The sequence below is a fragment of the Mirounga leonina genome, unplaced genomic scaffold (assembly GCF_011800145.1).
Source record: "Mirounga leonina isolate KUSES-001 unplaced genomic scaffold, KU_Mleo_1.0 Mir_165, whole genome shotgun sequence".
Lineage (NCBI taxonomy): Eukaryota > Metazoa > Chordata > Mammalia > Carnivora > Phocidae > Mirounga > Mirounga leonina.
In genome coordinates this window covers 40,884,427-40,896,628 of record NW_023270415.1, presented here as the reverse complement: position 1 = coordinate 40,896,628, position 12,202 = coordinate 40,884,427, and the positions used below count along the sequence as shown (strand labels likewise).

Sequence of the window (12,202 nt, the reverse complement as noted above, 5' to 3'; positions counted from 1 at the left end):
GCTCAGGTCATGATCCTGGAGTCCCGGGATCGAGTCCCGCATCGGGCTCCCTGCTCGGCAGGGAGTCTGCTTCTCCCTCTGACCCTCCCCCCTCTCATGCTCTCTGTCTCTCATTCTCTCTGTCTCAAATAAATAAATAAAATCTTAAAAAAAAAAAAAAAAAAAGAATCATCACTGGATGCTAAAATTAGAGACCAAAAGGATAATGAGAAGCAGGATATTTGCATCCTCTCAAAGTATCTCCCCCACAAGATACTTAATTACAAATGGAAAAATACAGTGGAGAACTCCACAGACACCACCTTAGACATATGATCCAAGTTAGTATCATTAGTATTAAGACATCCTGACACCATGTACCTTCTGATATGATGCACAGAAAAGGGCACAACATCATATCGGTGGTATCTGTGTCAAAACTACATGAACTTGATTTAATTATGGGAAAACATCAGATAAACCCAATCGAAGGCCAAAATAATTGACCAGTACTCTTCAAAAGTGTAGGATGGGGTTCTGAAAGAAAGAGAAAGACTGAGGAACCATCACAGATTAAAGGAGACTAAGGAGACGTGACCACTAAAAGCAATATGCGACCCTGGGTTGGGTCCTAAAACAGAAAAAGGATAGTGAAAAAACTTGGGAAATTCAGAGTATGTAGATCAGTTAATAGGATTACATCAGTATTATTTTCCTTATTGTGAACATTGCACTATGGTTATGTAAGCTGTTAACATAAGGGGAGGCTGGGTGAAAGATACATGGCAGAACTATTTTGATAATTCCCTTGTATATCTAAACATTTTTTAATTAAGAAACATACTGTAAATATTTTAACAAGTTAAATAAACTTACATCTGTCTGGACTTGTGCTTCTCCTTGATCCATTTCATATTTGACTGAGAAAGAAACCTGGTATTTAAAAGAAAGTAAATTAGCCATACTAAAATTATGTAACACAAAGCTTTTACTATAAAGATGTATTTGTATATAAATGCCATATTTTTAATTTATTAATATTACTAGAGTTGACCCTTACTTATACATAAATGGAAATACTTTGAGGAATTACTCATGATGCTCTGAATATCCCTTTTGAACATACATAGAAGAAAGACGGGTTCATTAGGAACTCATTTAGGTTCATTAACAGCAGTCAAGCTAATGATATTTCATTTTCTGATAGGTTTTTATAACTGAGGAATGTGACTAATCTTGCGTATCAAGAATTTAGCAACTGGTTCAACAATCACACACACAACAGTTGGGAAATCAAGGAAAGATACACAATAGCAAGTTAAAAAGCTGGCAGAATTGAGGAAAGATGTTATTGGTTGGTTGTTTTACTTTGTTTTTAAGATAGGACAACTTGATGGCTGTTTTAAGCAAAGGAAAGGGACCAGCAGAGGAGCTGGTTGAAAAAGGGATTAGGGATGAAACAGGATACTGGAGAAAGTACTGCAAACAAGCACAGGTAGAAGATTAATTTAAGAAAAGAGGAAGGGCCCTTTGTTCTTAAAAATCAGAACAAGAGACAGGAAGGATAATGAAACAGAGATTCTGAAGTATTAAAGAGGAAATCTGAGGGAATTCATCTGAGGGGAAATCTGAGGGATGGTCTTGATCTGCTCAGAAAATATGAGGGAAAGTTATTCGCTGTTGGTGAGAGAGCAAAGATGTAGGTGAATGCTTAACTGATGGAGAATTGTTACAACAACTGTCATAAGAAATTAAGAAATGATGAAAGAACTGTACATTCTACACTTAGAATGAATCTGAGGTGGACTTCACCAGTATAGTTTCATGATTCTCTCAATTCCTTTTCTATTATTTTCTAATTTACCAAGACCACCCTTGGAATATTTTAAACAACAACAAAAATAGTTAAAGAAAAGACCCAGAAGTGTTTTATCTTAAAATAAATATACTCTTGGTTACCCAGGAAATTTTAAACCAGCCAGTCTTCTGTTGTTACTAAGCCTGTTTCCAGATATTCCTCTCCTCCTATTACGGTGCATAAAAGCTCAGGCAATGGAAACTAATTTTAACATCCAATTATGTCATACAAATGAGGATGTAAAATCTTTTAGAGAAAAGATATCCTATGTGCCTACCTTTTGCTTCATGAAAGCCTGAATCCAGTAGCAGCTGAGTACAAGTACAAGCACAATAGAGAAGCCAAAAGTACCAGCTATAGGAACTAGAACATTAAAATTTAGAAAAGTAAAATAGTGAAATTAAAAGCTGTTGGTGAGGTTTGGAGGTAGGGAATGCTTAAACATCTGTCACGTTTCCAGAGAGGGAAGGGAATATCCATTTAATCTCTCTGAGGAAAAAGTACAGAAGGATTACCTCTGGTTTTGATCTCTATCCCTCTGTCATGAACCCCTCCTCAAAGCAGAGAGGCTTTATCTGACTGGTGAGGTTGGGAGAAGGAACTCAGCCTTTGCCAGGCTCATTCTCTTTGGTGTAGTCCATCTTCAGGGTGTACGAGGTCTCTCCTCCATACAGGACCTCCCAGGCAAGGAGGCCTTTAGTTCTGCACTTAACTTTGAGTTGGAGAAGTAGTAGAATGCCTACGTGGCTACAGGTCCAAACTGTATTCTCTACTTCACTTTAGCATTACTAGTTATAAACTACTGATAATTGGAATCTCTTTCTACTTGTTGAAGTGTATTTCCATCAAGTGAGCAAGCCTGGTGAGAAGAGACCACTCGTGCCTGCTAAAAGTTTGAGTTTCTGGTTTAATTAGCCAAGAAAACAAAATCTTAGTGCAAGCAAGTTGGCCAAAGAGGACAGGAGCAGACACTACATATCTCAGCATACCCCAGGATCCCAAACAGGGATGCCTGACTGCTGCTGATGGTGTCTAGAAAAAAACTTAATTCTTGTTTTTTTACCTGAAGGATCCACAGGAACTCACCTTTGTCATTATTAGTAAAAAGTAATTAAGACTTGACTATATTAAGTGCAGTGTTTATTTAAAACTTGAAAAAGGACAAATAGCCTTTGACCATATGTAAACTGCATCAGTATCACATTAACACATATAGAGGTACTGACCGGCATGGGACCCACCTTCACAGACTGGCTGCTGGGATCTGTGATATCAATGTCACTGTACGCAATGGTAATTAAAGGAGGGTAAATGTTTCCATTTTTTGTGTTGGGTACAAGGTGGATGCTGTTTATGAGAAAATACATTTATAGTTAAAAATATATCTAAGTCCTTAAGCATACAGTTAACTTACTGCTTTGGTTTTTTTTTTTTTAATATGGATAGTCTTGGTGATCTCAAAACCAACCAGTGAATAAGGACTTGGGAAGGTCAAACATAAACTAATGGTACAAACACAAGCTATCTTAAGTAGTCAAAACTTTAATATTAAAATATATCATCTGAGACAAATTAGAAACTCTTCCTGATCTAGGTCTTATGAAGTTTACAAATGAAATCACTGAAGTACTGTGAACCATCTCTGAGGAATAGTCAAGGGTGAAGTGTTAAACAAAGCCTAGAAAAAGGCAGATAGCATCCTGATTTTCAAAAGAGAAAGATGAATTCTTAACAAAATAATGTGTGTCATATCTAGTACTGTTTATGGCACATAGTAGAGTGTCTTTTGCTGAATTCAAGGCATGGGTATAATTTGTAAATCAAAAAGGAAAATGCCAAACACTAGTGGCTAGCATGGTTTCACCATGATCGAGTCAGACCTGACTAGGTCCAATTTCATTTTTACTAGTGATACATTAGTAAATTGAGGGAATGCTAAAAACAGTACATCTGGACTTCAGCAAGATATATAATAAAGCTTCTGTACTGCTTATACTTCATAAGACTAATATGAAAACCAGAATGAAATAACAATGAAAAAAGGTATATTGAAGTGCTTCAAAGTGCCAGACTCATGTAAGATGATGGTGTTGATTTTCGCCAGTGTTCAAGGTACACATCAAAAAATATTGGAGTGGGAAAGTCGGTGATGATCTAGAGGGAACAATCTCACACTGAAAACAGAAATAAGCGCTGCATGGCACTACCCTAAGGTAGGGTCATCCTTAAGATTTCCTAAGAAGACGGAGGTGTTGGTACTTAATCTGGGCCAACTTAGACCAGTAAGGAGGTGAAAACACACAGGACGCCTACCCACTGCAAACACTGGGCGGGCTCTTTCTAACATTCCCATTTCAGCCCACTGCTATTCAATTTCCCTCCACCTCTCAGCCCATTCTAATTCAGCAGGGCCAGAGTGTGAATTCTGACAAAACTCCTCAGGTCCTTCTGATATAATTCTTCCCTTGCAGCTCCTCACTTCTACTGGTGTATACCCATCTACACAGATATCTAAAAAACCTTATGTACTGTTCCAATTCAGCTGTCCTTATTGTTTTCCTCAGATAATTACTAGAAAACACTTTCATTATAACATTTTCCCGTACACTCCAAGCTTAATTTAGTACAACAGATATTTGTTTACCTCAGTGATATCTGGGTAGCAATTCGAATTAATCTTGGCTGACTTCCTAAGTCATTTTCTCGTCCACTTAGTGCATCCACTAAGAAAATGCGCCGAGTCAGAAGCCACTTGCTTGAGCTACTGTCTTTTATCGTAAAAAGGAAGAAAAAAAGATGGCATTAAAAAATACTTTCAAATTGTTCAAGATGGCTCTCGAGAATTTTACTGAATAAATTTAAAACACAAAATTAGTACATTCTGTTTCAGATAAGATGGCTGCACAGCTATCGCTGTTAGAAATTCCTGGTAATAGCTTTCCCTACCTCACTTGAATGTCTTTGATTGTTTGGAAGGTACTTTCCCTGCAAATTACCTAATAAGAAAGATTTTATGATACAAGAACAAAATAAGTGAATTTAGGGCGCCTGGGTGGCTCAGTCGTTAAGTGTCTGCCTTCGGCTCAGGTCATGATCCCAGGGTCCCGGGATCGAGTCCCACATCGGGCTCCCTGCTCCGCGGGAGGCCTGCTTCTCCCTCTCCCACTCCCCCTGCTTGTGTTCCCTCTCTCACTGTCTCTCTCTCTGTTGAAAAATAAATAAAATCTTTAAAAAAAAAAAAAAGTGAATTTATCCGAAAAGCAGCTTGAGAAAGCTTGAAGAAGCACAGCCCCAATTTACAGTTCTACTAATTTTTCTCAGCTTACACTTAAGCGATAATATTAATTTCTTAACAATAAGCCTGACACATTTGGCAAAAATGTCTAAATATACCAGCAATCTTATTGTTTTACTTTTTGGCAGACTACATAAAACCATATCATAAGAGAAAATCCATGCCTTTTTATAACCCATGGCTTACTAAATTATCATGTTGGTTGACTTATTTATTGGCTTTTAGCTCAGAGAAAGAGTGTACAGATGTCTTACCTTGGTTCACAAATATTTTATTGTATTGAAGATTTAGGTTTAACACAGGCACAGCCCAAATATATTGGTGTTGATTTTCATCAGTATATTCAAGGTACACATCATAAAATATAGGAGAGGGAAAGTCAGTTAAGATCTTAGAGAGAGGAATCTCACACTGGAAAATAAAATAAAAAATAAAGCACTGAAAATTAGAAAGCATATTTAGTATCTTTTAAAGTGCTTTTTAATTTTGTAAAATAAAATATCTTTAAACTATCTTGTTTATATGCATTTCCACGTACCTTCCAAAACATGAATACTATAAACATGATTCTTTTTAAGGGCCGAAAAAAACTGAGAGTAAAGAACTGCCTGGTTCTTGTCCTACAACATAGCCGGAGAGGGTATGCCTTCATTCTTAACATTAAGTGTACATCAGTGAAAAAGTTTAAAAACTACTGTCCTATGGGATGAGGTTTTAATTCTTCTGATGTACAACGATGTCTATGATTCGGCTTCCCTTAACAGAGTCAGGCTTATCTCCCACTGCTCTCTACCAGTTTATGGTCCATTCATACTTGCAGTTCCTAAATACACTATGCTATTCTGTCTCTCTGACACTGCAAACGTTCCTACCTGAAATTCTCTTCCCCACTGTGTTTCCCTGGTAAACTCATATTCGTTCTTTAAGCCCAAATGTCACTCCTTCCGAGAAACCTTTTAGTACTTCTCCAGGAATCGCTGATGACTCCTCCTTTGTATCAGTATGGCACCTTGTACACACCACATTCCACATTCTTTGCAATTCTTTGTCTATATAGCTGTTTTCTCTATTAGGCTGTGAACTACTTCAGAGGCAGCCAGGTTCAATGGAAAAACCAGGAATTTTAAGCCTAATAGAACACTGGTTCCACAATTTACCTGATGCAAGACCTTAAGTCCATTACCCAATCTCACGAAGCACCATTTCCTCATCTATGAAGCACAGGTAATGATATGTACCTAATGGTTATTTTGCAGATCAAATGAGGTAAAAAGGATAAAATGCTGAGCATCCAGTAGCAGGCATTTAACCAGGGTTGGTTCTCCTGGCTCATGGTAAACACGTAACATTTCTTTTTTCTTTTTTAAATAACATATAAGTCATTTATGATAATAAAAGTAAATTCACATTCATGATAGATTTGGAAAATATAAAAAATAAATAAATAAATCACTTGTAATCCCATCATCCAGAGATAACCACTGTTAAAAATGTTTATTGTCTTCCAATCTGGTTTCCATGATGACATTTTTCATTGTAGTTCTAACAAAACTGAAATCACAGTTTTGTTCTATGATGTATGTATATGCATTTTATCAAGAAGTATTTTTGTAGACAAGTGAATGTCTTTCAAAAGTTTAATGGCTCATAATATTACTTTGTACATTCTGTAATTCAAAAATGGGTTTCCAAAGGAAGGAAGGTCAGGGAGGGAAGAAGGGAGAAAAAGTATGGAAGGAGAGAAAAAGAAGCATTTTTACTTGTTAACTGGGGGGATAGAGGGAAGAGGGAGTAACATTTTTATTAGTCACTAAGTATAATATTTTCACTTTATTCTAAAATGCTGAGGAATAGGGTGCCTGGGTGGCTCAGTCAGTTAAGTGTCTGCCTTCAGCTCAGGTCATGATCCCAGCGTCCTGGGATTAAGTCCCAAGTTGGGCTCCTTGCTCAGCAGAGAGTCTGTTTCACCCTCTACCCCTCCCCCCTGCTTGTGATCTCTCTCTCTCACGTGCTCTCTCTCAGATAAATAAAATCTTAAAAAATAAAATGCTCAGAAATAAATATTATTTTTAAAACCTATATGCTAGAAGTAAATAAATAAGAATTAGGAAAATCTTACATTATGTTTAAACTCTATAGATAACAAGGTAAGATTTTCTGTACCCCAATAATAAAAAATTGTATCAGTGAAATTATTCATTACTATTAAAAACGTTTTGGGGCGCCTGGGTGGCTTAGTCATTAAGTGTCTGCCCTCGGCTCAGGTCATGATCCCAGAGTCCTGGGATCGAGCCCCGCATCGGGCTCCCTGCTTGTGGGAAGCCTGCTTCTCCCTCTCCCACTCCCGTTCTTGTGTTCCTGCTCTCACTATCTGTCAAATAACTAAATAAAATCTTAAAAAAAAAAAAAACAGTTTTGAAAATTCAAAGATCATTCCAATTATTGTTGATGTGAAAAATGAAGCTAAAAAATATAGACTAGTATAGTTGAAACTTACACTTTGTTGATAGGTTGTTCCAAAAGAATAAGCAGCATTCAGTTTTGTCTCTGTGTCTGGACAAAGCTATAGCAAAAGAATACAACTGATAAATATTTCAGAATAATGTTGCTTTATATAATACTACTTAAAGTAGTTTTAAGAAATTCCCATTTAAAGCACAAGAAAAAAATCAACTGTAGCATGCAAGTGATGCTCTAATCCAGTAAATATCTAGTCGTCTCCTCATTTTTGCCTGAGGCAAAAACAAGGCACATTCGTAATTCTTTAGCTAGAAGTATGCTCACCTGTAAAATACCTCCTTCTAAAGTTTGCCACTTGAGAAAATTTCCTCTTACATCATAGGAAGCAGCAACAAACTTCAGTTTTCTATTCTGATTAAATAAAAATAAGAATAAAATAATGTCACATACTTTAGAAGCAATGTAGTATTCTATAAAGAAACATTCATTGTTGACTGATCCATTCTTTTCCCAAAGATCAAATATCCAACTATCTTTACTTTGAAGCAAGATTAATCTAAGTATCTTTATGATTAAACACACCTAAAATAAACTGTTTTTTTGCATTGAAACTATTATTCCAGAATTGAGAGGCAATGCTAGTGACAGATAACCTCCTTTCAAACCTGTTAAGAGTGTGTGCATGTGTGTCTATGTGATGTGTAGAAGAGTTGGGGAGTTGGTTAGTAGGGGGGAGAATAATCTATTTCATCATTCCAGAAGGTCAAAAAGCTGAAGGTAAAAATTTGGATCTGTGAAGTGCTAAGGAAATGGCATAGGGTCCCAAACAGTCTTTGGAAGCACTTCTTAAAAATGCAGAGATACAGAAGGACTGGCATTTGGTGACATAAACTACCTTCCCAGTCCCACAAGTGCTACTTGCCACCATAACCACATAATCCAGAGGTATCCATAGACTCAGGTGAGACTGCTAAATGCTTTATTGTTTGATTCCTATAAGCAGCTGATATTTAAGTTTAGTAATCAAATTTTTAGAAACAACCTAAAGAATCAAGAATTATGACTAATAACATTCTTATTACTTTTTAAAATTGTAAATTGAAATACAGTTGTTTTTTAATAATCTAGTGATTTATACCTGGTTTTCCCCTTTAAAACTGAAATTTGTAGGAAGAGGTGTGGTACTGAGTACTTGAGGTGCTAATCCTAGCTGGTCTCCATAGAACAGCCATGGAAGATTCTGTCTCCTGTAAACAATTACAGTTGTCTTAGGAATGGGGTACCAATATTAATATTTGTGAAAGTAACTGCACTGAATTTGGTTAAAATGACAGTTCATCAATCAGGATATCTTTACCAAAATGAAACAGAATGAACAGTGCGCAGTCCAGCAGTATTTTCAAAGATAAACTGAAACAGTTGGCATGCATCAAAAGTGGTAGAGTCATAAGAATTCATGTTCATCACACACATATTTCCAAGAGCTTGGCAAGATGTTAAATTGGCATAAACCTACGAGAGAACCATGGCAAAGAAATGTAACATGGACTTTAATAACTTTAATAACTATATTTGAAAGAAAACTAATTTGTTGAGTTTGCCTCTCAAACTTCTCAGTTTTCCCAATCAGGAAGAGGCAACTCCATTTTTATAGTTACTCAAATCAAACATTGCAGTGATCTTCTTTCTTTCCCTTCCCATACCCAACTCCTCAGTAAATCCTGTTGGCTCAATCTTCACTGTATATTCCGACACTGAACCTCTCTCATTTCCATGCTACACTCTTGGCTATGGGTCCACCATCTCTCACTCGGATTGCTGTAATACTGTGCTGACTGGTCTCCCTGCTTCTGCCAAATCTCCTCTCCATGCAAGTGATCCTTTCAAAACCTGAAGTTCAGTCATATTTTCCTTTGCACAAAATCCTTCTATCCCCCTTGCAGTAAACTCCAGGTCCTCGCCATAGCCACCCCTTCATCCCCAAATCTCTCTCTCCACTTTCCCTTACTTACTCTGCTCTGGCTGCTCTAGCCTCTTTCCTGTTTCTTAAGCATGAACATACCAGAGAACTCCTGTTTTGGAACCTCTGCACTTCCTGTGGTCTCTGCTTAGAACACTCTTTCCCTGGATATTTACATGGTTCACTCTCACTTCCTTCAGGGCTTTGTTCAAATATCACCAACAGAGATACCTATCCTGACCACCCTATATGAAATAGTACCCCTTCTACTCTCTGTGCTCTTTATCCTGGTTTATTTGTCTTCACAGCACTTATAACCACCTGCATTTACTTAGAATATAATTCCATGAAGGATTTTTTTCCTGTGTTTTTCTGAAATATATAATCTGATTTGAGAACAGGGCCTGGCACACAATAGGTCATTAATAAAATTTACTAAATGACAGTATGGATCACTCTCCCTTAACACTCAATTCCAGCCGAACAAGCTTGAAGACATTCAATTTTGTGTATTTTTTTTCCACCAGAAATGGCTTATTCTTCTTATAGAATATGACCAAGGAGACATATCTACTTAGAAGACCTTTATTATCTGGGGAAAAAATGGTGGCACAATTCTTCAAAATGAAATAAATTTACTTTTAAAAAATTCAAACTTACCCCACAAGCAGCTGCTGATGACTGCAAATACTTTACAAACCATTCTGAAGTGAAAGACATGCCCTATTCACAAAAAAGATAAGTTTTAGTTTCAAGTTCAAATGAAGATTCCTTACCTACATTACTAGGAAAACATTAATATGCATATTTTCCAATGGGAAATGGCTACTATTACTTTCTCAATGTTATCAGAAAATAGTTTAAATGGGAATATAAGAATTAATTCTAACCAAACTCAGTTATTACAAATCAGGACTGCACTGCAAAATCATGTCACTTAGGCAAAAGATATGAGGAAACAAAGTGTGTCTATAATCCAAAAAAACTATTATGCCCATTTTAGTAATACAAAAAACAAAGAACAAAATGGCAAAAAATAAAAGAAAACCTGGATACTGATTTAGTATTTCATTGTTAATATTTGCTGATTTAGGATTATTATACTGTATTAAATTGGCAAGTCATAAAAGAGAAATATTTATGAATGCTTTCTAAGCAACAGGAAATTGGGGATATAGAGAGTAACTAACATTTAAAAATCTCCAAAGTAGTGATTCTCAAACAATGATGAACATCAGAATCACCTGTGAGATTTCCTAAGAACAGAAAATGCCTGGCTGCATTCCAAATCAATCTCCAGGAGGAACCAAGACATGCATGTGCTCTGAAAGCTGCAGATACAAATCTCTGCTAAGAACCACTGCTTTAGAGCTTACCTGCACATGTTGCTAAAAAATGACACACTGAGAAACACCTTTCAGGGTAATTTACTGGACATGTACAGAGGAGATGAAACCAATTATAGGGAACATGGCACCAGAGCTATCAAAAAAAAAATCTAAAATAAAATTATAAGTCACTATTTTCATCTTTTTAAGAAGGAAGAATTCTCACTTTTTAAGAAAAAAACCCACATCTGTGTATAAGATTGAAGATCACATTAAAAAAAAACTGAAGTTTTTTAAGTAAAAAAATGGAAAGCAATGACAACAGTGCTTGGAAATTCATGTAAAATAAACCCACAGACAATTCTAGTGGCAGCATTAAAGCTGCATGATCCTTTCATAAAATAATATCTACACATTTTAAACCAGGAATTTAGAAACACTTAGGAAATTTATCTTAGGGAAATAATCTCTCCAAAAGGAAAAACATATCTATTTGCATAAAATGGTTGACAGCAATATTAACAGAACACCTAAATATTCAAAGGCACTACAATTACATAAATTTCAGTGCATTAATGAGAGTGTTAGGTAGCTATTAAAAATTACATTGGTTGAGCCTGTAACATGGTATAGAGAAACCAAGGAAGTGCAAAAGGATTGATGGAGACATGTCAAAATAACACAGGAGCTTATTTCAAAATTTGAAACAATTTGAGCTTTGAAAAGAAAAATAATAGTAAACAATTATAACACACTGAATAAACAAATTTCATGAGTTCGCAAAAAACTAAAAAAAAGCACAGAAAGAAAGGAAATTTTTACAGAAGATTGCTAGCTAATAAATGTAGAGGGAGTAAGAGAACTGTGAAATTATTTTGAAATGACCAATTGAAAACTTGATTCAGAAAAGGTTGGTTCATCAATGGCCACCACATGGATAAGTAGTCTCAAAGTAAAATCTCAGACTAACTTATTAATCACAATACCTTTACAATGAAGAGAAATGGCAGATATCATGGTGACCAGGCAATCAAATTTAGCATCACCAGGAACTGGACTACCTAACATGCGCTCTTTGTTATGATGCAATGGCTGCACACAACACTATATCATATTCTTGCAAAAAAGATATTTCTCTGAGTCTAATCATGAGAAAACAATCAGAAAAGTCCACATTGTGGGACACTCCACAAGAGAGCTGACCTTGACTCTGCATGTCAATGGCATAAAAGCAAAAACAGCAAAAACATCAACAAAAACCACAAAAGCAAAACATAGTAGGGTCTAGATTAAAGAAAACTAAAAGACTAATTGCAGTGTGG

General features: G+C 36.1%; 1 protein-coding gene and 1 long non-coding RNA gene across 3 annotated transcripts in view; one reads left to right on the top strand and one right to left on the bottom strand.

The window, feature by feature from the left end:
* The window catches only part of TMEM67 (transmembrane protein 67), a 52,080-nt gene that overhangs the window by 23,119 nt on the left and 16,759 nt on the right, over positions 1 to 12,202 (bottom strand). Inside the window, exons 7-15 of the mRNA XM_035011528.1 lie at positions 10,213 to 10,275; positions 8,950 to 9,104; positions 8,731 to 8,839; positions 7,917 to 8,003; positions 7,630 to 7,695; positions 5,387 to 5,543; positions 4,482 to 4,605; positions 3,079 to 3,184; positions 856 to 912 (exon numbers count right to left, since the gene is read on the bottom strand). Of these exons, the coding sequence (XP_034867419.1) occupies positions 856 to 912; positions 3,079 to 3,184; positions 4,482 to 4,605; positions 5,387 to 5,543; positions 7,630 to 7,695; positions 7,917 to 8,003; positions 8,731 to 8,839; positions 8,950 to 9,104; positions 10,213 to 10,275 (924 nt within the window). The remainder of the gene's footprint in view (positions 1 to 855; positions 913 to 3,078; positions 3,185 to 4,481; positions 4,606 to 5,386; positions 5,544 to 7,629; positions 7,696 to 7,916; positions 8,004 to 8,730; positions 8,840 to 8,949; positions 9,105 to 10,212; positions 10,276 to 12,202) is intronic.
* The window catches only part of LOC118015022, a 54,157-nt gene that overhangs the window by 37,884 nt on the left and 4,071 nt on the right, over positions 1 to 12,202 (top strand). The gene's annotated exons all lie outside the window — the stretch shown is intronic.